Source organism: Erinaceus europaeus, chromosome 1 (genome assembly GCF_950295315.1).
Source record: "Erinaceus europaeus chromosome 1, mEriEur2.1, whole genome shotgun sequence".
In the NCBI taxonomy this organism is placed as follows: domain Eukaryota; kingdom Metazoa; phylum Chordata; class Mammalia; order Eulipotyphla; family Erinaceidae; genus Erinaceus; species Erinaceus europaeus.
The window spans coordinates 101,962,781-101,988,280 of NC_080162.1; the positions used below are offsets into that span (position 1 = coordinate 101,962,781).

A 25,500-nucleotide genomic window follows, 5' to 3' on the forward strand; every position below is an offset into this window, starting at 1 on the left:
AAATATAGACTTACGGGTGGTTAAAGTAGCATATTATGTTATAGCCTAAAGTTATAAAACAGATCCCCTAACCTCATCAGGCTATGTCCAACATTTTACATGGTTAATTCTTTCATTTGAAACTTTTCTGTGAAATGGAAGGAACAGTTACTAGACCTTGTCTTCATTACCACACTATTATCAATTTGTAGAATATCTGTCTTATCTTTCTAGGATCTAAACTGTGAATAGGAAGCATGGAAAGGTAGGAAAAGAGGTTCATTACACATGATATAATCCCAGAGACACAGATCTGTTTGAACACCAGACAGGACTGAAGGCAAAAAAAAAAAAAATACCAGAAGTAGAATCATTAGGACAGAGGTTATAGATATTGTTAAATTTTCTGCTAATTGTTGATAAAATAATTTCTAAAAGTAGATGAACTGTGTTTTCAAAGTAAATGCAATATCTGAAGCTGACATCAAGTTTAACATCAGAAAAGTATGCCTTTTCCAAATGTTCCCACTTGATGTTGGTAGTTAATAATTAGAAAATCGGGAGTCGGGCTATAGCACAGCGGGTTAAGCGCAGGTGGCGCAAAGCACAAGGACCGGCATAAGGATCCCGGTTCGAGCCCCGGCTCCCCACCTGCAGGGGGGTCGCTTCACAGGTGGTGAAGCAGGTCTGCAGGTGTCTATCTTTCTCTCCCCCTCTCTGTCTTCCCCTCCTCTCTCCATGACGACATCAATAACAACAACAATAATAACTACAACAATAAAACAACAAAGGCAACAAAGGGAATAAATAAATAAAATAAAATAATAATAATTAGAAAATCTTGCTATTTGAGAAATGAGAACTATGCAAACTATGATTTAAGTTTTATTTTGTCTGGTGGAAACTTGGGCCTGCACAAGCCCACTGCAATCAGTGGCTTTCTTTTTCCTTTTCAACTTCAAACAAAGAGTGAGAGTGATGGAAGCAGAGAAAGAAGGAGAAGACATCATAGCACCATTGCACCAGTCACAGAGCTCACCCTGTTCCTTGCTGATGCTCCCATGTATTGTTGAAGTCTCAAACCCTGGTCCTTGCTCATGATAAAATGTATGCTCTGCCTGATGAGTTATCTTCCAGCCCTATGATTTAAGGTGTTTTTTTTTTTTTTGCTATAGAAGATAAATTATTTTTGTTTTCTACTTTGTGGTCCCTTTTACTTCCATTTTTATTTTTAATATTTATTTATTGATTCTCTTTTGTTGCCTTTGTTGTTTTATTGTTGTAGTTATTCTTGTTGTCATTGTTGTTGGATAGGACAGAGAGAAATGGAGAGAGGAGGAGAAGGCAGGGGGGGAGAGAAAGATAGACACCTGCAGACCTGCTTCACAGCTTGTGAAGTGACTCCCCTGCAAGTGGGGAGCCAGGGGCTTAAACAGGGATCCTTACACTCGTCCTTGCGCTTTGCGCCACGTGCACTTAACCCACTGTGCTACCTACCACCTGACTCCTTTACTTCCATTCTTTTTTTTTTAAGTTTTTTTTAAAAATATTTATTTATTTATTCCCTTTTGTTGCCCTTGTTGTTTTATTGTTGTAGTTATTATTGTTGTTGTCGTCGTTGTTGGATAGGACAGAGAGAAATGGAGAGAGGAGGGGAAGACAGAGAGGGGGAGAGAAAGACACCTGCAGACCTGCTTCACCGCCTGTGAAGCGACTCCCCTGCAGGTGGGGAGCAGGGGTTCGAACCTGGATCCTTATGCCGGTCCTTGTGCTTTGCGCCACCTGCGCTTAACCCACCTTTACTTCCATTCTTACAGAGTAAAAAAATAATAAGGCATTTCCATAAACAACAATATGTATAGAAGTTTTTTTCATAAACATCATTCCTACCACCAAAATGTATAGAAGATTTTTATGAAAAAAATATATATGAAAGATGACATAAAGAAGAATATAGATGATTACCATTAAGGTGCTTAGATGTTTTAAATGAAATGATAGTTTATATGAAAGTGAAAATTTTTGTTTGTTTTTTTAATTAGCAAAGTCTGGTGGATAAAGTATCTCGAAGACAAAGACCTGACATGAATATGTTATTTCTAAATATGAAAGTAAGGCGGACACATCTGGTTAGCGATTCACTTGATGAGGTATATATCATTTATTCCAAAATGACATTAATTGGTTAAAGCTTTAAAAGAAGTGCATAATAAGATTTATTATTAAGATCTTTCAGTAAGTTATTATTTTTATTTCTTTATTTTTCTCTGTGACAGTAAGTATGCTTCCTTATATTTTGATACCACAGTAGTAATTATTTCTGTATTTCACAATTTGACCTAATATTTATTTTGTTTATTAATTATTGTTAGCTCTTCAGAAAAGAATTTTATTTAAAAAGGTTAATAAATAATTTTTTGGAAATGTAGCCTATACTCTTTACCTAACCTTTATTTAAGGTTCGGTGTGTAACAATGTCTTAGGTTCTTTACGCTTCAGATCACTTATCAGTAAAATGAGAAATTTGACCTACGGGTATATTTAGGGTTCTATTTAGGGTTCACTATAATTTGATTAATAGTACATACATATATTATAAAGTTTCATGAACATACAGTGTTCTCTCTTTACTTTTCTATCTCTCTTTTTTTATTGCCACCAGGGTTATGGCTATGACTGTGGCTTGGTGCTTCCATGAGGACTCGACTGTTCCCAGTTGCCTTTTTTTTAATAGAGGCAGAGAGGTAGAGAAGGAGAGAGAGAGAAAAAAAGACACTGACAGATCTATTCCACTACTTAGGAAGTTTTTCCCCTGCAGGTGGGAGCCAGAGCTTGAACCCAGATCTTTGGCATGATGTGTGCACTCATCTGGGAGTGCCACATCTGCCCTCCAGCATACCATGTTTCAACAAGTTATTCCTGTGGTTATCTGTAAGAGAATGACCAATTTAGGTATGTGATTTTTGTTAAGATTAGTATTGAAGGAAAGTTTAGGAACAGAAAATTAGTTGTTTTAGATCATAGCCCTCTAAAATAAAATCCTGAAGGCAATATAATAACACGATATAATTAAACTTGAGCAAAACACCTTACCCACTCTAATTTTGTTTCTTAATCAACACAACAAAAGATAATGCCTCATTTACACAGTATTTAGTAAAATGTACTGGCTAAATGGTTGACTAGCTGCCTGGCCAGCTGACTGGTTGGCAGGCTGGATAGAGGTTTGAACACTAAAATAACCTAACACATTTCCTCAAATTTAGGGGGAAAAGTTAATTTCCATTTTACTGCCCTCTTTTCCTCCTCTACTCTTTAATTCCTCCAACTAGTTAACCCGGAAAACAGCAGACTTGAAAAAGAAGTTAAAAGTTACATTTGTAGGAGAAGCTGGTTTGGATATGGGTGGTTTGACCAAAGAATGGTTCCTTCTTCTAATTCGCCAAATTTTTCATCCAGATTATGGTGAGTATTTAATTATTATGAAAAGTGTTTTTTTCACAATTTTTATGACATTATAGTCATGCATTAACCTGCCTTGTGATTCTAGATTTTTGTCAGTCATAAATATTAAATAATTTTAAGAACTATTTTTTTATTTGGCAATTTGTTTGACCACATGGATGATTGAAATATATTTACCCTATGGGTAATTCTCCACAAAATGTTTAAAAACTGAAGGTATATAAATGCAAAGAAGCTTCCATATTCTTCCTGAATGAGCTAAACACATAAAATCTTAATTCATCATTGAAATAAAGAACATTCAACATTTGAAACTTTAATTTGCTCTACAATCCTATTTACAATTTATTTAAAGTTATGAGCCATTATGGACTTGGAGAAGGACTTGAATTGGTTGTGGGAATGCTGTTCAGACACTTATCACAAGGAGATGAAAAATTATAGCCATGTGTCAGCAACTGTCCTAAACCATCATTTCCCCAGTAAGATGATTTAGAATAAAAGAAAACATACATATTATGAGCCATTTTAATAAACAAGAAATTCATGAATTGATACTTAAGACAAAGATAAAGCTTTGAATTTTTTCCCTTTTTTTTTGTACTTAATGGTGGCTTACAATATTTTAAGAATACAATGTTTAGTTCCACACTACACCTACCACCAAAGTTCTGTTTCCCTACCCTCTCATCTCCCAAAGATAACCACGATAGTCTTCACAAGACTTAGAAGACTTTACTTGCTTCTGTATGTTTCTTTTTGCAAGTTCATGTCTATTGGTTCTTTAGATTCCACATGAATGAAACCATCTAGTAGTTACCTCTTTACTTCTTTTGCTAAGCATAACCACCTTCAGTTCCATCCATTTTATCATCTTTTTTTATTGCAGATAATATCCCATGGTATATATGTTCCATAGTTTCGCTAGCCAATCATCTGTACATGGGCGTTTAGGCTGCTTTCACTCTTTGTTATAAATAATGCAGCTATGAATGTAGAAGTGCATATGTCCCTTTGAATTTGTGAGTATCCTTTGGATATATGCCTAAGAATTGTATTGCTGGGTCAGAGTGTGATTCATTTTTCTTTGTTTAAGGATTCTCCATACAGTTATGCTAAGGGGCTATACTAATTTGTATTCCCACCAGCAGTGTAGCAGTCCCTTTTTCTCTACAACCTCACCAACACCTGTCACTTCCAGTTTTATTGATGTAGGGCAGTCTGTGTAGTTTTCATTTGCATTTCTCTACTGATAAGGGAAGTGGCACATTTTCTTTATATGTCTGTGGGCCATGTGTATCTCTACTTTAGAAAACTGTTTAGTTCTTTGGCTCACTTTTTTATTGGGTTATTTTTAATTTTTGTAGATCTCTACCAATTCTGTATAGATGTTTGATATCAATTCTGTATAGATGTTTGATATCAGTGGTTCGTCTGATGTGTGATGTGCAAATACCTTCTCCTATTTATTGAATTACCTGGTTATCCTTGTGTAGTTTTCTTTCAATGTGTAAGAAACTTTTTTGTTTCATATAATCTCATTTATTTACTTCTGTGTTCATTTCCCATGTCCAAGGGGCTGAGTCTTCAAATACATCTTTGATGTGAAGGCCCAGCAAAGTTTCAATTATTTTTTTTTGTATAAACTTTAGAGTTTCTGGTCTAATATCTAGATCTCTGATGCATTTTGATTTGATTTTGGTAATTGGTGCTGAGTGGTGGTCCTTGTTTTACTTTTCTACATTTGGCTGACCAATTTTCCCAGCACCATTTGTTGAAGAGACCTTCTTTAACCCATTAATTGTTTTGATTCCTTTGTCACATATTAGGTGGTTGTATGTGTGTGGGCTCATTCTGGGCTCTCACTCTGCTCCACTGACCCCAGTTTCCATTTGTATTCCAGTGCCACGCTGTTTTAATTATGATTGCCTTATTGAAGTTAGTGAGTACTTTGGCAGTTTGTGGGGTTTTATGGTTCCATACAAAATTTTTGGACATGTTGTTCAATTTCCTGGAAAAATGCCATTGGGATCTTGATAGAAATTGCTTTGAAACTGTAGGTGGCTTTTGGTAGAATGGCCATTTTAATGATGTTTATTCTTCTAATACAAGAACAAGGAATGTTCTTCCTTTTCTGTGTGTCCTCTATTTCTTTTAACAATGCCCTGTAGTTTTCCTTGTGAAGGAACTTCATCTCCTTTGTGAGATTCACCCCAAGATATTTTATCTTTTGGAGTTCTGTTGTAAATGAAATCAAGTATTTTATTTTCCTTTCCTCTGGATATGTGTTTGTATAAAGAAATGCCACATATTTATGTGTATTGATTTTGCATATTGCTACTTTACTGAATTTAATTATTTCCAGTAGCTTTTTAGTAGAGCCCTTGAGGTTCTCTAGAGATAATATTGTCATCAGCAAATAGTGATAGTTTGATTTCCCCCTTTTTAATCTGTATACTTTTGATATCTCTTTCTTGTCTGATTGTGGTGGCAAGGACCTTGAGGACTATGTTGAATAATAGTAGAAATACTGTCTGGTTCCCAGTTTTAGGGGGAAAGCTCTCAGCTTTTCCCCCACTGAGAATGATGTTAGCTGTGGGTTTGCCGTAAATGGTCTTTATTATGTTGAGGCATTGTTCTTCTGTTCCAAATTTCTGGAGTGTCTTTAACATAAATGGATATTGAGTCTTTCCAAGTGCCTTTTCTGCATCAGTGATATAACCATGTAATTTTAATCTTTCTTTTTATTATATGGTGGATTACATTGATTGACTTGTAAATGTTGATCTATCCGTGACTCCCAGGAATGAACCCCACTTTGTCTTGATGAATTATTCTCTTGGTATGTTGTTGGTTTCAGTTTGCCAATATTTTGTTCAGGATCCTTGCATCAGTGCTCATCAGGGAAGTAGCTCGATAGTTTTTATATCTGGTTAAGTCCATTCCTGCTTTGTGGATCAGAGTGATACTTGCCTCATAGAACGTGTTTGGTAGTGTTTGCCCTTCTCAGTTTTCTGGAAGAGTTTGAGTAGAATCGGTGTTAGAGCTTCTTTGAAAGTCTTATGGAATTGTTAGCAAAGCCTTTTGGGCCTGGGTATTTGTCCTCGGAAGGGATTTTGATTACCAATTCAGTTGCTATACTAGTGATTGACCTGTTTAAGCTATCTACTTCCTCTTGTGTTAGGCTTGGCAGGTGGTATGATTCTAGGAATGTATCCATCTCTTCTAGGTTGTCCAATTTATTTGCATAAAGATGTTTATAATATTCAGATACGATTCATTGTATCTCCCCACCTTTGGTTGTAATTTCACCTCTCTCATTCCTGATTGTTTTTATTGTAGCTTTCTCTTTCATCTTGTGAGTCGAGCCAGTGGTTTATCTATTTTCATTTATGCTTTTTGAAGAACCAGTTCTTGGTTTTATTAATCTTTCGGATCATCTTTCTAGTTTCTATATCATCAATTTCTGCTCTGATTTTGACTTTTTCTTCCTCCTGCTGACTTTGGGTCTCTTTGTTGTGCCTTTTCTTTCTTTTTCTTTAATTATTTATTTATAAAAAGACATTAACAAAACCATAGGATAAGAGGGGTACAACTCCACACAGTTCCCACCACCAGATCTCCATATCCCATCCCCTCCACTGATAGCTTTCCTATTCTTTATCCCTCTGGGAGTATGGACCCAAGATCATTGTGGGATGCAGAAGGTGGAAGGTCTGGCTTCTGTAATTGCTTCCCCACTGAACATGGGTGTTGAATGGTCGCTCTATACTCCCAGCCTGCCTGTCTCTTTCCCTAGTAGGGTGGGGCTCTGGGGAAGAAGAGCTCCAGGACACATTGGTGGGGTTGTCTGTCCAGGGAAGTCTGGTTGGCATCATGCTGGCATCTGGAACCTGGTAGCTGAAAAGAGAGTTAACATACAAAGCCAAACAAATTGTTGACCAGTCATGGACCTAAAGGCTGGAATAGTGCAGATGAAGTGTTGGGGAGTCCTTCATTTTATAGATAGCTAGTAGGCATATTTTAGTTATATTCCAAAGGGTCTGTGGCTATACTAGTTTTTTTTTTTCCCCTGAGCCTGAAATCTGATATGCAGGTGGATCCAAGTTATTGTCTGGGGAGATGATATCATGGCTGGAAAAGGAACAGAAAGCTACAACAGGGAAAAGAGTAGCTCCCTAATATGGGAAAGGGTTATAAATATTGTTGACTGTAAACCCTATTGATTTGGTTTGGTCTGGGGTCCATATTCAGCTTAGGAGCCTATATGACCTCTGCATCCCTGTAGATCCGACCTCACATTCTGTGGTCATAAGTAGGAACATTCCATGCTGCCCCGATATCAACCCATTTTCCTCAGGTGGTAGATAGAGTATGTTGTCCATCCTCTCTTCAGAGGATCGAACATTCTCTACTGTTGTTGATCCAAGTTGAGGGCAAGGTCCTTTGGGGGGCCCACAAAGGGGTCTGTTTCGTTGTTCTTGATAGAGATGACCGGAAACAATGGAGAGAGGGACTTATTTGAGGTCTAAGCCCATCATGTCTGTTTGGGAATCTCAGGACTCCCCAAATAGGGCCCCAATTGATAGGATGGCCTAATAGTGACTAAAGAGTCATCATTAAAGTATGCCAGTCTCTTTCCCTTATTCAGCTTTTGCAGTCCTTGCTTTGCTAAGGTTAACTTTAAAGTGAGTGAGAGAATTGTAATAGGAAGTAGGTGAGAAGGGTATCTTAGTCTAATTAGATACTATTTGTGCCTTTTCTAATTGACTCAAAGCTTTGAATTCTAAACTTGGGTTTATTTTACTTGACAATACAACTATGTAATCCTTAGTATGTTTTTTTTCTTAAAAGAAAAGCTTTAGATACTTTTGCATTATTTGTTTTTTACTTTACATAGGTGTGTTATCTTTCTAGTAGTGGTAAATAGAGATGGCAAGGGTAAACTGAAACTTTCATGTAATCTTCAAAATTAAATTTAATCATTAATTACAAAGTATGAAACTACTTTTTAAAAAAGAAAGTACTGTATGTCTTTTTGTCACATATCTGCCCTTGGCTCAGGATACATACAGAAGGGCAACAAAATATCTCCACGTGCCCATGTACATGTATTTTCTCTATTTTAATATGAAAAATGGTTTGAATAGAACTTGTTGAAATGTTTTGCTTCATCAGATAATATATAGTGTGTACATTTTTGCCATTGATTTTTTTAATGAGTCTTGATAATGAAATTATTTCTTTTTTCAGGCATGTTTACATATCACAAGGATTCACACTGCCATTGGTTTAGCAGCTTTAAATGTGATAACTATTCTGAATTCCGATTGGTTGGAATTGTATCCTTTAAACTTTCCACCAGGAGGTGCTATAGACTAGATATTGTTTTAATGCTATCTGAATTTTAAGAGTAAATCTCATTAAGAATTTTACTCAGATTAAATATTTTTGTCAGATTTAATCATAGATTTTTTCAGTACTGTGACAATACAGTTATTTAATTGTCTAAAAGGAGTGAATGAGATTCTTATATTTTGAAATAAGGACCTCTTTATCTCAAGAACAACAATGGCTATTTTCAATTTTATGTATAATCTAAATTATCACAAATGTAAAAAATATATTTTCCATTTACAATATAGTATTTTTCTATTGGTTCTCTTTATGTTTATTTCTCTCAGTTACTAAACTGAAGTTGTGGGAATTATATCTGTAATATGCTCCACATCTCAAGACATCCATAAAAATTAAAAGTTGAGTGGAATTTGAATAAGATGATATTTTACAGTGGTATTTTTATTTTTTTTAATTACATAGTTGCCATTGTCATTCTCAGGTCTCAAGTGTATTTGCAGAGGCTGTCAGGTATGTAAGAGAGAACCACTCCTGCATTGGGTAGGAGACTGAACAAAATGTCTTGACGTTAGCTTTTTAAATTCTAAGAAGTATAATCATTGGTGCAAGCAAGAAGAAGTAACAGATAAATGAGCAACCATAATCAGAGACTAAAGAAGGGGCCACCTTTACACAGTGTGCCTTCCAAGTGAGTTGATAACCACCAGTATAAGATAGTTTGCTCTCAGAATAAAATGACCATAAATTGGCTTGATGTGCTAAAAATTCTGAGGAGAAAGATTCAGTGTATTCCTCTCATAAGAGGGAAAGATATGAAAATGGAATCAATATATTTGATTAACACAAGACTGAAGAGAGTATGAGATAGACTAAGAGAATAGATAGAAAAAAAGGACTGCACTGTTCTGGGACTACTATAGAAAGACATGTAGTGGGCGTCAGGGGTAATGCAGCAGAGTAAGCACACAAAGTACAAGGACTGGCATAAGGATCCCGTTTGGAGCCTCTGACTCCCCACCTGCAGGGGGTTTGCTTTACAGGCCGTGAAGCAGGTCTGCAGGTGTCTATCTTTCTCTCCCCTCCTCTGTCTTCCCCTCCTCCCTCCATTTCTGTCTGTCCTATCTAACAACGGTATCAATAACAGCAATAATAATAACCACAACAACGATAAAACAACAAGGACAACAAAAGGGAGGGAGGACCTCCAAAAGAAAGAAAGAGAGGAAGACATGTAGTTCTGTTTAATCAAATCAGAGGACTTGCTGAGTGTCATCAAAGATACTGTCAAAATGAGAAATAAAAGCCTTCTTATAAAGGGTTCTACATGTCCATCTTTGTTTTATTCTAACAAGAATAAATCCTGAGTGATGCATATAAAAAAGTGAGAGGCTGGGTGTAGAGAACTTAGTAGTAAACTATACATTAACATAGTAAATATATATGAAATTTTGTATATATTCTCTTGTCTAAAGTACTAAGTTCCTGGGCCTGGGTGGTGGAGCACCTGGTTGAGCATACATGTTACAATACACAAGGGACCAGGGTTCAAGCCCCCAGCCCCGCCTTCAGGGGGAAAGCTTTACAAATGGTAAAGCAGTGCTGCAGTTGTCTCTCTTTCTTCCTGTCCATCTCCCCCTTCCTCTCAATTTCTGGCTGTCTCTAGCCAATAAATAAAGATTAAACAATTATTTAAAAATAAATAAATGAAGTACTATGTTCCACATTATACAGCGACTAAAATTTCTCAGGTTCTTGTTTTTATTCTGTTACCTACAGGACTTCATTGAAGTCCTGAATCAATGATTCTTTTCACTATATTTGAATTATCTGTGTTTCCTGATATAACTATATATGTTTATTATACTGTATGGTCTTACCATGCTTAAGTTTGACATCCTAACATTTTAATAAACTATTATCTATTTTCCAGCTATTATATTTTAGAGTACTATATATAAAACCATAAATTTACTAAGCATTTTCTTTCAATTCAGTCATTATCCAAAAAAAAAAAACACTATATTTATACTGTTATGCATAGTTCAGTTTAAACAATTATATATAAAATTTAATTATTATAGCCAGTATTAGCATTAAACTATAAAGATGGATGCTATAAAGTGACTTTTGGGGGCAAACATGGTTGAGCCACAGGCTACCATGTGCAAGGACCTGGGTTGAAGCCCACAACCCCCACCTGTATTGGGGAGTCTTCAGAAGCAGTGAAGAATATCTACAGTTGTTTTTCTCTCTCCCTCTCTGTCTCCCCTTCCCTTCTCAATATCATAGAATAGAATAGAATAGAATAGAATAGAATAGAATAGAATAGAATAGAATAGAATAGAATAGAATAGGAGAAAGGTGAAAAGGCCACCAGGAGCAGTGGGTTTTTAGTGCAGGCATTGAGCCCCAATGTAAACTTGGTAGCAATTAAAAAAAATTTTAAGATAAATTTTAGAAGTATCATCAGACAAAATACTAATAACCAAAATATATAAAGAGCTCACTAAGCTCAGCAACAAGAAAACAAATGACCCCATCCAAAAATGGGGAGAGTATGTGAACAGAATATTTACCACAGAAGACATCTGAAAGTCCAACAAACGTGGAAAAAAGCTCCAAGACATTGATTGTCAGAGAAATGCAAATAAAGACAACAGTGAGATACCACTTCACTCCTTTGAGAATGTCATACATCAGAAAAGGTAGCAGCTTGAACTAGAATTGGCATATTACACCAAAGTAAAAGACTCTGGGGTGGGTGGGTCCTTGTGTATTGTAACATGTATGCTCAACCAGGTGCTCCACCACCCAGGCCCAGGAACTTAGTACTTTAGACAAGAGAATATATATAAAATTTCAAGGAAAATACAGGTCCAAAAAGGATGACAGAGGACCTAGTGGGGATTGTTGTATGGAAAACTGGGAAATGTTATGCATTTACAAACTATTGTATTTACTGTCTGATGTGAAACATTAATTCCTCAATGAAGAAAAACAAAAAAAGGGAGTTGGGCGGTAGCGCAGCATAAACACAGATGGCATAAAGCTCAAGGACCAACATAAGGGTCCTGGTTCGAGCCCCCAGCTTCCCACCTGCAGGGGAGTCGCTTCACAGGTAGTGAAGCAGGTCTTCAGGTGTCTTTCTCTCTCTGTCTTCCCTCTCTGTCTTCCCCTCCTCTCTCCATTTCTCTCTGTCCTATCCAACAACAACAATAATAATAACTACAACAATAAAACAAGCAACAAAAGGGAATAAATAAATATTTTTTTAAAAAAAAGATAGCAGCAACAAATGCTGGAGAAGGAACCCTCCTGCACTGCTGGTGGGAATGTCAGTTGGCCGAACCCCTATGGAGAGTAGTCTGGAGAACTCTCAGAAGGCTAGATAGAAATGGACCCTGCAATTCCTCTCCTAGGGATATATCCTAAGGAACCAAACACACCCATCCAAAAAGATCTGTGTATACATATGTTCTTAATAGCGCAATTTGTAATAGCCAAAGCCTGGAAGCAACCCAGGTGTCCAACAGTAGATGAGTGGCTGAGCAAGTTGTGGTATATATACACAACAGAACATGGTGAATTCACCTTCTCCTCATCTTGCATGGAGCTTGAAGGACTTGTGTTAAGTGAGATAAGTCAAAAAGAGAAGGATGAATATGAGATGATCTCATTCATAGACAGAAATTGAAAAATCAGAACAGAAGGGAAAATACAGAGCAGAACTTGGACTGGAGTTGGTGAATTTCACCAAAGTAAAAGACACTAGAGTGTGGGGGAGGGTTCAGGTCCTGGAAAATGATGGCAGAGGAGGACCTAGAGGGGATTGAATTGTTATGTGGAAAACTGAGAAATGTTACACATGTACAAACTACAGTATTTTACTGTCAACTGTATTAATCCCACCAATTAAAAGGAAAAATTAAAGAAAAAAATTTTAGAAGTGTAATATGATAGTAACTAATGATCACTGTGATTTTTTTTTAATCATGTAAGTGATTTGAGAGTTCAAAGATAGGGGGGCTAAAAATCTGTAAGTAACGGGCCTAATAACTAAGGAACTATAGTTAATTTCTCTATCTAGTTCATAAACTTCAGGATCAAACATCTATTGCTGTAGTAATTCTGGCAGGATTTTGTTTCTGACATGATTACTGTTACATATGGTAAAGCCTAGGAGTTCACAATAAATGTTATTATAAAGCCTATATGGAAGCTATACAATGCTTTAAAGATTGCATCAAGAGCCACAATGTATCACTTTTTAAAAAACAGAATTTCCTATAGCAAAAAGGGCCCTAGATCTAAGCCTGCAGGTCATAGACTAGAATGCAGGGTTTTCAGATCCTGCTGTCTTTGCACATGAGCTAGCTCAGTGGCTTCAGTAGAATTGATCTGTCTCATCCCTGCTTCAACCAAAACAGGTTGCTTTCATATGACCTTATATTTTCATCTGTTAAAAAGAATCCTTTAGGATTATATTTTGTTATTGTTAATACTATTTTTCACCAGGGTTATCACAGGGGCTCATACTTACATGGTGACTCCACCGTTCCTGGTGACCATTTATTTTTCTGTTCTCTTTCTTCTTTCTTTCATTCTTTCTTTCTCTTTTTGTGGAGACAAAAGGAAGAGAGAAAGAAAGAGAGACATAAATACTTTAAAGTAGAAAGAAAAATAAAAAGGAAAGAGACACCTGCAGCATGGATCCTCCACTTGTAAAACTTCTTCCCTATGTATGGAGACCAGACCAGGCACTTGAACCCCAGTCCTTGCGCATGGTAATATTTACGTTCTACCTGGTGTGCCATGGCATAGCTCCAGGATTATAATTTTTTGATTAATAAAACATGTTTTTAATTTATTACCTTAGTAGATGATCACAAATGGTAGTAAGAGTAATATTGTGATTATACTTATTGTACTGCAACAGTTTTTTTTTAATTATTGGATAAAGACAGAAATTGAGAGGGGGAGATAGAGGGAAGGAGACAGAGAGATAACCTGCAGCCCTGCTTCACCATCTATGAAGCTTTCCCCTTGCATGTAGGGACCAGGGGCTTGAACCAGGGTCCTTGTACACTATAATGTGTGCGATTAACCAGGCGCGCCACCAACTATCCCCCACAACTGTAGAAGAATATTATAACTTTTTTTTTCAAAATATGTCCCCTTGAACACACTGCTCAGAGTCTCTGTTGACATTATTACCTATAAAACAGCATGTTGATTACTCAGTTATCAACCTTCATTATGCCTTAACACATGGAAACTGGCTGTCTTTCAGTTTTCAAAATTTGATTTTATTAATTAATTCAGTCCATATGTTTAAATTTCCCTTTGAGATTATACAAATATACTTTCAATCACTTGAGGTAATAATCTTTGATAGTTGAAATACTATAAAATTTCATCTAAACTCTTTCAGTAAATGGATGTAACATTCTCCCATATAACTGATAAATGTAATTGAGCAAAGTTGATAAATATAGCCTTTGTAATTTTACAGCATTGAGTAAATGTGAAGTGATAAAGACTTCTCAAATATTCCAGTAGGAAATTAATAGTCCTGTGAGCTTACAATGATGTGTCTGTGTGTATCCATATTTACTTTTTTTACATTATAGCCTGTACTTAACTTTAAAATACTTAAAATAGATTACCAAAATCAGTAGTGTGTTCTGCAGTGAGTTCCACTGAATGAATTGCTGCTACTATTTATAAAATAGTAAACATCTTTGTTTAAACTTAGCAGATACACTTTATATGTCTAATATATAGAAAAATATGAAACTGCTATCTCTCATGGTCTTAAATAAACTATCCTAGGAATGTCATTAACTACTGCCAACAGGATGCCTCTATTTTATGCGACTTTCAGTAATCAAGGAATTCTATTCTCTAAAATAAAAAAGCAAATGGAAAGAAGTGTGTGGGATTAATTAGTAAGTCAGTGTCAGATCTGCAAGAAATATGCAAGAAATAGGCTGATGCATAATTCAGAACTAATTTGTTGTCATGGAATTTATGTTAATGCTTAACATTCAGTATGCATAGCTTATGGGACTAGCTGTTTATAACAGCATTACCTTGGATATTCGTTTTCCACCCTGCTGTTACAAGAAATTACTGAGCCCTCCCATCGTTCCTAGTGATCAAAACACACCAGTAGGCATCTGCAGTGTTACCACTGATGACTTGTGTCAAATTATGCCTGTAAGTACAAAGTTATTAACATCTGCCTTTTAATGTTAAATCTTTTTCTTTCTACCTGTGCAGTTGCTCTGCTCTTAATGTTTTGTTTTGTTTTTTTTTTCACATGGCTTCCCTCTTCCTTTGTTCTATGACCTGGCTCATCTAACCATTCTCCTTCCTTATAGGTACAGCAGACACTGTGCAGCACTTGAAGCTCTTCTAGCATAATAGAGACTTTAAAGTCAGAGATTGAAAAATTTCATTTAGGCTCTGCTGTTCCATGAGCTTGGATAAGTTGTTTAACCTTTCTGAGCTCTGATTTCTTTATGTGAGCAATGAAAGAGTAGAACATAGATTGGGGGGATTATATGAGCTAGTCAAGTACTTAGTTCTGTAGATTATTATCATTCCCAGTGTCCCCCTCATCTCTAAGATACACAGATGCATTTCAAAGAATTTTCTCATAATTTTCCTCAGTTCACAAATTGCTGATCACCAATTTATTCCATGGTTAAAATTTACTGAAGATGTGATTACTAGCCATATCCTCCTGACAGTACTCTGCAATAAAAGTTTTATATTGGGTATTGATAGTCATTGATCAGCAGAAAATTCCCAGTCATATTATCAGCAAGTTCCTGGATGTGAGCACTCTTTGTTGCTCATTGAGGGCATATCTAACCATAGGAATGCTTTGACAGTTCATTGAGTCACATTTCTGTGAAGGTTGATAAACTTTCCTCACCAGAACTTGTGTCCAATTGGAAAAATATCCCTCATAACTCTCTTGGCATGCAGGTGATGTTTGGGTCACATGTTTAGAAATTAGTTTGGTTTCTTTTATATTTAGGACCTAAATTCTCATTTGATAGTACTCAATAGATATAAAAAAAAAAATTAGTACCATAAGGCAGCTTGCTTGGATTTAACACAAGAAGATCACTTTATATTGTCTTGGGCCTACAACACACTAGCTAAGTACCTAGTTAATCCTTCCTTTCTTCCTTCTACTCTTTTTTCTTTCCTTTCTTCCTTCCACTCTTCCTTCCTTCCACCCTTCCTTCCTTCCTTCCTTCCTTCCTTCCTTCCTTCCTTCCTTCCTTCCTTCCTACCTTCCTACCTTCTTAGGTAGACAGAGAGTGAAAAGGCCACAGCACTAAAACTTCCTTCAGTGTGGTGGGGCCCAGCACAAACCTGGGTCTCACACACACAGCAAAGCAGCAAACTATCCAAGTGAACTATTTGCCGACCCTCACTTAATTTTCTTACCTATACAGTGAGCATAAACTAACCCTGAATTACCCTCTCTTGATAGATTTCTGTGATGACTTTGTCCCACATATTCAGTTTTTGCAATTTTTTAATTTTTTTAAACTTTTTTGTTTTTTTAATGAGAGTTTGAGGGTGAGAGATTCAGTTTTAGCATAGGGTGGTACAGTGGAGTGAACCTTGAGCCTCTGGGACCATGATAAGTCCTGTGATCTATAGCTGAGGTATATCCACGCCAAAATGTCCTGATTTTATTACTGGCTTTTACTCATTGCCTTATTTTATAATTAAGGCTGTTCAAATTGACCTCATTTAGATCCAGCTACATTATTTAATAATGAATGGTTTATGAGTGACTATACCAATGTGTTGTTTTACGTTATGGAGCTGAAAATGACAGCGAGTTAATTTCAAACTCTTCCATGAGCTCTCAAGATTTTGCATATACTATGAGGTTAATTGCAAGAAAAACTGGGTTTCTATACATATATTAGTGAAGATTGAGAAGAAACAGCTTTTGCATTAGATAAGTAGAATGTGTGTAATTTAAATTTTTATAATGTATTACCAGTAATAAATAGCATCTACTAAAATGAATTTCCATTTCATGTCTTCTAAAAATAATATCTATAAAAGGTCTTTAAAATATTTTAGTTCACAACTTTACCATTTGTAATTACATAGTATGTACAAAAATTGAGATTTAGAAGTTTTTCCTTTTTTTAATCTTTTATCTTATTAAGAAAGATACAGAGACCAGAGCACTGTTCAGCCCTTGCCAGTGGTGCTGCTAGGGATTGAACCTACAACCTCAGAGCCTTAAGCAAGAGTGTTTTTGCAGCACTACTATGCTATCTGCCCAGACCTGGAAGTTTTTAAAAAAGAATAAACAGGAAAGTGAATAACAGCATATAGTAGATATGTTTCTTAATTTTACTACAGTACCTGTGAGGAATGCAGAAAGAAAGCAAAGCACTCCAGATCTTTAATATGGTTGTACTAAATGTATTACTCTTCATGGCTATGTTAATGAATGCTGGGGTGGGGGGAGGCATGACCTAATCAGAATTGTCCAGCAACAAGAAAATCTTAGCACAGTCTTATAAAAATTATGCATGAGGGTTTTGATTGAAAATATTGGGAAGCCAGGCATAAAGTTGAATCAGCAAATTGTCTTTTTTATTATTTTTATTATTGGATAGAGACAGCCAGAAATTGAGAAGAAGGGGGAAATAGGTAGAGAGAGAGTGAAATAAGAGAGAGAGAGAAAAAATAGAGAACCTGCAGCCCTGTTTCACCATTTGTCAAGCTTTCCTCCTGCAGGTAGGGACTGGGGGCTTGAACCTGGGTCCTTGCATATTGTAACGTGCACTCAACCAGGTGTGCCACTGCCTGGCTCCATAATATCTTTTCCTTCTAGTTAAGTCACTCTTAAATGTTTTACACAAAAGACCTAGATATTCAAAGTGTCTTCACACAGTATATAATTAGGGGTTAATAAAATCATCAAGGGGCTAGGTTAAATACACCAGGTTAAGCTCATGTATTACTAAGCTCAAGAACCTGAGCTCAAGCCCTCTGATCCCCACCTGCAGGGGAAACACTGCAGAAGTGGTGAAGCAGATATGCAGATATCTGTCTTTCTCTCCCTCTATTTCCCCATTCTTTCTCAATTTCCCCTATCTAATAAAATAAAATGACCAAAAAATGCATTATCTATGAATAATATTTTAGAGAAAGCATAAATAATTTAGAGACTAAAAATGTTAGTGTAGGTTTTAAAAAATAGGGATGAAAATACAAACATGGGGAGTAAAAGGCTTATGTGAATTCAAAACAAAACAAAATATAGATCTAGCTGTGGAGCCAATATAGTGGTTCTGCAAAAGACTTTATGCCTGGTGCTCTGAAGTTCATTCTCCAGCACCAGCATAAGCCACAGCTGAGCGGTGCTCTGGTCTGCGTCTCTCTCTCTCTCTCTCTCTCTCTCTCTCCTCTCTCCCCTCTCTCCCCCTCTCTCTCTCTCCCTCTTTCTCCCTCTCTCTCCCTCTTTCTCCCTCTCTCTCCCTTTCTCTCCCTCTCTTTCCCTCTCTCTCCCTTTCTCTCCCTATTTCTCTCTATCTCTCCCTATCTCTCTCTATCTCTCTATCTCTATCTGTGTGTGTGTGTTTTCTCTATCTTTTCCCTCTCAATTTCTCTGTATCTAACAAAATATATTTTTAAAAGTAGATATGAACATAGTTTTTTGACCTGCTGACTTTGTATTTTATCACTGAAAACTTAATCTTTGAAAAGAGAGTCAGGAGTCAGGCAGTAGTGCAGCGGGTTAAGTGCACGTGGTGCTAAGCGTGAGGACCGGCGGAGGATACCGGTTCAAGCCCCCGGCTCCCCACCTGCAGGGGAGTTGCTTCACAAATGGTGAAGCATGTCTGCATGTGTCTTTCTCTCCCCCTCTGTCTTCCCCTCCTCTTTCCATTTCTCTCTGTCCTATCCAACAGCAACGTCATCAATAACAACAATAAAACTACAACAACAATAAAAAACAAGGGCAACAAAAAAGGGAAAATAATAAATATTAAGAAAGAAAGAAAGGAGACAGTAGGTTCTTTTCTTTTTCTAGTCCTAGGTTTTATCATAAACATTACATCTCCTAGCAGGTAGAGGAGGTAGCATAATGGTTATGCAGAAAGACTCTCATGCCTAAGGCTTAAGGTCCCAGGTTCAATCCCCTGTACCACCACTAATCAGAGCTGAGCAGTGCTTTGGTAAAAATGAATAAATAAATAACACATCTGATTTTAATTTTCAACATCCACAACTTTTACTAATAGTTGAATACTTAGTGACAATCATATCAAATTTATGCCAGCCTAGATTTGTATATGGATTTCTAGTTTTTATAAAGTGGAAAATCTGTTATGTACATAAGATCATTCTAACCACAAACTTTTTGTTTGTTTTTATTTATTTTTTAATTTATTTATTATTGGATAGAGATAGAAATTGAGAGTGGAGGGGAAGATAGAGGAGGAAAGAGACAGACACCTGCAGTCTGTGCTGTTATGAACATAGCTGTACATAGCATAGATCTCTTTAGATAGGTATTTTTGTTTCCTTTGGGTGAATCCCTAGGAGAGGGATTACAGGGCCATAGTGTATGTCCATTTCTAGAGTCCTGAGAAATCTCCAGACTGCTTTCCACAGGGGTTGGCCCAATCTGCATTTGCAGCAGCAATCTTCTTCAGCATTTGTTGTTTTTATCATTTTAATGTGTGACATTCTCACAGTTATAAATGGTATCCCCTTGTCTTTATTTTCATTTCTCTGATTATCAGTGACTTTGAGTACTTCTGTATCTATTGGCCCTCTGGATCTCTTCCTCAGTAAAGATTTTGTTCATGTCCTCTCTCCATTTTCTAATGGAGGTGTGTGTGTGTGTGTGTGTGTGTGTGTGTGTGTGTGTGTGTATAAGAAATTTGAGTTTTTCATGTATTTTGGTTATGAGTTCTTTATCAGAAGTATGTTTTATAAATACCTTCCATTCTGTAGATTGTCTTTCTGTTTTGGTGATGGTTCCCTTTGCTGTGCAGAAGCTTTCGGTTTATTGTTGTCCCTCTGTTTTATTTTTGGTTTTGTTTTCTTTGCTACTGGATTTGTGTCTTTGAAGACATTTCCAGATCATAGATCATGGAAGTGTTCTGCCAGTATTTTCTTCTGATATTTGATAGTTTCTGGCCTAAGGTCCATGTCTTTGATCCACTTAAAATTGATTTTTGCATGGTGGTATGTGGTGGTCCGTTCTCATTCCTCAGTTTTCCCAGCACCATTTATTGATGAGACCCTCCTTTCTCCATTTAATATTTTGGGCCCCCATGTCAAAAAAATAAATGTTTATAGCAATAGGGTCTTATTTGGGGGCTTTGAATTCTACTCTGCTGGTCAGCATGTCTGTTTTGGTTCCAGTACCAGATAGTTTTGATTACAGTCGCCCTGTAGTGTAATTTGAAGTCAGGAAGTGTGATATCTCCAGTGTTCTCTCTTTATCAGTATTTCCTTGGAAGTCCTAGGTATTTTCTGACTCCAGATAAACTTTTATAACTCTTGTTCTATTTAAATAAATTTGGTGGTAACTTGATAGGGATAACAGTAACTTTGTGTATGGCTCTCCATAGAATGGTCATTTTGACAATATTCTTCCAGCCCATGAGCATACTAAGAAATAAAATTTGTCTTCAGTTTATCTTGGGAAAAGGCATAGTAACTGGATATCACTTGAAAAGCTAGCAAAAGAGCTCACTTTAATAGTGCACTACTTTTCCATGAGTACAACCCAGGTTCAAGCCCAGCCCCTGCCCCCACCACATGAAAGGAAGCTTCAGTGCTGTGGTTTCTTTTGCTCTCTCTGTCTCTCTGCCTTCTGTCTCTCAAAAAAAAAAAAAAGTCACTTGACTGCATAAATGTGTATATTCTGTGTTTAAAAGGCAAACCCTAAAGTATTAACATATTTAAAATTGTTATTGAAAGTGAGAAATATTAAGAATTCATGAATAGGGAGTCAGGCTGTAGCGCAGCAGTTAAGCGCAAGTGGCACAAAGCGCAAGGACCGGAGTAAGGACCCTGGTTTGAGCCCTGGCTCCCCACGTGCAGGGGAGTCACATCACAGGCAATGAAGCAGGTCTGTAGCTGTCTATCTTTCACTCCCCCTCTCTGTCTTCCCCTCCTTTCTCCATTTCTCTCTGTCCTATCCAACAACGACAACAATAATAATAACCACAACAATAAAACAACAAGGGCAACAAAAGGTAATAAATAAATAAATTTTTAAAAAAGAATTCATGAATAGTCATTTTACAGAAAGCAGTGAATTATGAAGTTGTATCATTAGCTTGTTGCATTAAGACTAGATTCTAGAGTTATGTCTTTGCTATTTGAACTGAATATTTCACTCTTTAATAAATTTTTCCAGTGAATTTTTATAAACCTGTTAGATAGTAGAAATCATTAACAAGGGCCAGATTGGTGGCACACCCAGTTGAGTGCATATTTTACAATGTTCAAGGAGCAGCTGTTCAAGCCCCTGGTCCCCACCTTCAAGTGGAAAGCTTCGTAAATGGTAAAGTAGTGCTGCAGGTGTCTCTATGTCTCTGTATCTCTCCCTCTCTATTTTCTCCTTCCCTCTCAATTTCTCTCTGTTTATGTAAAAATATTTTTAAAAGAGAAATCATTATCAAGCGTTTTGTGTCCTAAAAAAATAAATCTCAACAATTACATTTCAAAAGATGAGTTTATAGATTCTCACATGTAAGTAAACTGTAGTCGGTCCTTTTAGCTGTTTTAAATAATAATATTTACTCTTAAAAGTGCTGATTGGACTGTTTATAATAATAGCCCAAAAGTGCCCCTAAAGGCCACCTTTATATTTCTTTTTTCAATATTTATTTATTCCCCTTTGTTGCCCTTGTTGTTTATTGCTGTAGTTATTGTTGTTGTCATCATTGTAGAACTACCTCACCGCTTGTGAAGCAACTTCCCTGCAGGTGAGGAGCTGGAGGCTCGAACCGGGATCCTTACGCCAGTGTACCATGTGCACTTAACCTGCTGCTCTACCGCCCGACTCTCCACCTTTATATTTCTAATGATAATTACCCTTAGATAAAAAGTTAGGGGGGTTGGGCGGTGGCATAGTGGGTTAAGCGCATGTGGCGCAAAGCACAGGGACCGGCATAAGGATCCCGGTTCGAGCCCCCGGCTCCCCACCTGCAAGGGAGTTGCTTCACAGGCGGTGAAGCAGGTCTGCAGGTGTCTATCTTTCTCTCCCCTTCTCTGTCTTTCCCTCCTCTCTCCATTTCTCTCTGTCCTATCCAACAACGAATTGCGTCAACAAGGGCAATAATAATAACCACAGTGAAACTACAACAAGGGCAAACAAAAGGAGGGGGAAAAAATGGCCTCCAGGAGCGGTGGATTCATGGTGCAGGCACCGAGCCCAGCAATAACCCTGGAGGAGGAAAAAAAAAAAAAAAAAGTTACATGACATACCACTAAAAGTCAAATAAATCAAAAAGGAAACTACAAAGCAATAGAAAGTTGGTGGAGGGTACTGGGTGGTGGCACACCTGGTTGAGTGCATGTTACAATGCACAGGGACCTGGGTTTGAGTCCCCAGTCACCACATGCAGGGAGAAAGCTTTGCGAGTGGTGAAGCAGTGTTTCAGGTGTCTATCTCTATCCCTCTCAATCACCCCTTCCCCTCTTGATTTCTGGCTGTCTCTTTCTGATAAATAAGGATAATATTTTAAAAAATTAAATTGTTGGAAGAGAATGTGCTAGTAATCAGCAAATATTGATATGTCTCAAAAATTAAGAGAACTTTAAGCCATAGTTGGAAGGAAAAGCAAACTAAAAACCATTTCTGTGTTTATTCCTTTTCACAGGAGTTGGCACACGGGTTAAGTGAACTCCTGTCATACGAAGGCAATGTGGAAGAAGATTTCTATTCAACATTCCAGGTACTATTAAGGGCAGGTGGCTTCCTGTGTCTCACATCTGTAAAATGTCATTTGTTATTAAACCACTGTCATTACAAAAGGTGAAAAAGAATCAACACATGCCATCCTCTACCACAAAGGATCTCACTTAACCTGTTAAGGAAGAGATAGTGAAGCAGACTCAGGTAGATGAGCAGGAAGTTCTTAAAGACATGTCATGATGGTAAGGATACTCTTGCTAGGCAGCTAAAATAGTCCAGTTACCTTCTCAGTTACGTTTGTCTCAGTTTCTGAGTTTTTCACCTTCTAAAAATAGCCTCTCCTGTAGCTTCAGTACAAAGAAAAGCAGAAACACATGAATCATACCAAAACTGTTATTTTCACTCTTCTGACAGCAGTTGGGAGGTGAAAATTATGGTAACCCACATTATGTCAAAGGCTTGAGTATTTTCTAAATGACCAAACAAGGCCTTTGAACATCTGAGTTTAACTATTTGACAGATAGGGCTAAGACCCTCCATTTCCCCCCTCCCCACCCTATAATTCACTCATAATACCTTAATTCATGCTATAAACATAACAACATCTTAGCATTTCTGTCATTTGCTTTTGGAAAGAGAGGGAAAAAAGCTCATCTTAAGGTTTAAGAGGCTTTCTAGTGAAGCATATTACTACATTGTTCTGTCAGCCATACCAATTTACTGTGTTGGACTCTCCCACAGGTTTTTCAAGAAGAATTTGGAATAATTAAGTCCTATAACTTAAAACCAGGTGGTGATAAAATCCCAGTTACCAATCAAAATAGGAAAGGTAACTTATATACCATCTTTTCATTCCAGTACATTCATTTTTATGAATTTTTAGTCAACTGGTTTTAGTAAAAAATTTGTTCACTTTTTCTTAGTGTTTACTCATTTTATGCTTGTAGGTTTAGAGGTCTTTCCTTTGACTTACTTGTCATAGAGAGAGCTTTTTTTTTTTTTTACGTTTGTTGTTGAAAGTACCTTTGCACATAGAACACCTTATTGAGCTCCAATAAGGAGGAGGAAAATAAGGATGAAATAGCACAGTATGAGGCCATCTTTTAATTTTTAATTCTTTAAGTGGGACACAAGCTAGGAAGGTGCAAAAATAAACAAAGAGGCAGACTATAACCAAGCACCCAAAGTAGGGCAGTGCACACAGGAGGGCTAAGGGCTACTGGTAGGACTTTTAACTTTTGCTGTTTAACTAATGCCAAATATTTTTTCTAGAATATGTACAGCTTTATGTTGATTTTCTTCTTAACAAATCAATCTACAAGCAGTTTGCTGCATTTTATTATGGATTTCATAGTGTGTGTGCTTCAAATGCCCTAATGGTGAGTGTGAACAACTTTGAAGATCATGCTTCCTTAGGTTTTTTAGTGCTGTAATACTAACAAGTAATTTTTTTATTTAATATGTAAACTTCAAAAATAGAGTTAGAGTGGTCCAGTTGGTAGAACAGTGGGCTAAGTGCACATGGCATGAAGCACAAGGACAGGCATAAGGTTCTCCGATCAAGCCCCCAGCTCCCCACCTACAGGTGGTCACATCAAAAGTGGTGAAGCAGGTCTGCAGGTGTCTATCTTTCTCTCCCTCTCTCTGTCTTCTCTTCCTCTCTTGATTTCTATCTCGATTTCCTATCCAACAAGAACAATAGCAGCAACAACAATAGGAAAAAAAAAAAAAAAAAAGATGGCCTTAAGGAGCAATGGATTTGTAGTGCAGGCACCGAGCCCCAGCAATAACCCTACAGGCACAAAAAAAAAAAAAAAAAAAAGCTAGAAATAAAAATAGCTTTCCCATTACAGCTTTGATTCTTTTTTTAATGTCCCATTATTTGGATATTTATGTCTGTATAAATACTTGTAAGTTTATTACTTTTCTCTGAGTTTTCATCTTGTCTTTTTTTTAAATTTTTTATTTTTATATTACAGAATTCCATGTTGACGGGGGTTTGAATCCACACTATTCCCACCACCAGAGTTCTGAATCTTCACTTTCCCCACTGCAATACACCACAGTTCCCCTAAAGTTATAGACATGGACCAATCATCTTCTCTACAACTATCTGTCCACATTTATACCTAGTTGCCCCTTCTTTTTCTGATCCAATCCTGTCTTCCCCTCCAAGCCACTCATAACATCATAGCCACCTCCATATGTCCCTCTCCTTTTCCTTTTCTCTCTCTTCTCTCTCTCTCTCTCTCTCTCTCTCTCTCTCTCTCTCTCTCTCGGTGCTGATGGAGTTGGAGTGCAGAGTCCTCTTATCTTCATCCTGTCACTTCTCCCCCGCTGGGAGTATGGATCAAGGTTGTTTATGGGGAGCAGAAGGTAGGGGTTCTGGCTTATGTAGCTACTTCTCCACTCAGTATGGGTGTTAACAGGTTGATCTATACCCTCAGCCTGTTTCGGTTTTTCCCTTCTTCTTCTTCTAGCGTTTGCCCTTCTTCTGTAGCCAGTCAGCAGAATCAGGTTGAGCCTGATGTAAAGTTTCGAGACCTCCTTTGAATCTGGAGAGGTGGCAGTCGTTGACTATGTGGGTCATATGGGACTATGCCGCAGGGACAGTTCGGGTGGTCTCTGGCTCCCCAGCGATGGAACATAGCGGCACACCAGCCATGGCGGTCTTTCCCTAATGGACTAGAGCTCTGGAGATGCGAGGGTCCAGGACACATTTGTGAGGTCATCTGCCCAGAGAAGTCAGGATGGAGACACGG

General features: G+C 37.2%; 1 protein-coding gene across 5 annotated transcripts in view; it reads left to right on the forward strand.

Moving 5' to 3' along the window:
* Positions 1-25,500, forward strand: part of HECTD2 (HECT domain E3 ubiquitin protein ligase 2) — a 123,556-nt gene that overhangs the window by 85,356 nt on the left and 12,700 nt on the right. For 2 of the 5 annotated variants that reach the window (XM_060191905.1, XM_007516805.3), the window contains exons 12-18: positions 2,022-2,129; positions 3,312-3,444; positions 8,698-8,786; positions 14,863-15,021; positions 22,704-22,778; positions 23,480-23,567; positions 24,011-24,117. In XM_060191905.1, coding sequence (XP_060047888.1) covers positions 2,022-2,129; positions 3,312-3,444; positions 8,698-8,786; positions 14,863-15,021; positions 22,704-22,778; positions 23,480-23,567; positions 24,011-24,117 — 759 coding nt within the window. Of the gene's footprint in view, positions 1-2,021; positions 2,130-3,311; positions 3,445-8,697; positions 8,787-14,853; positions 15,022-22,703; positions 22,779-23,479; positions 23,568-24,010; positions 24,118-25,500 lie in introns of those variants that run through there. The other 3 variants (XR_009550093.1, XM_060191908.1, XR_009550094.1) reach the window with 3 other exon arrangements.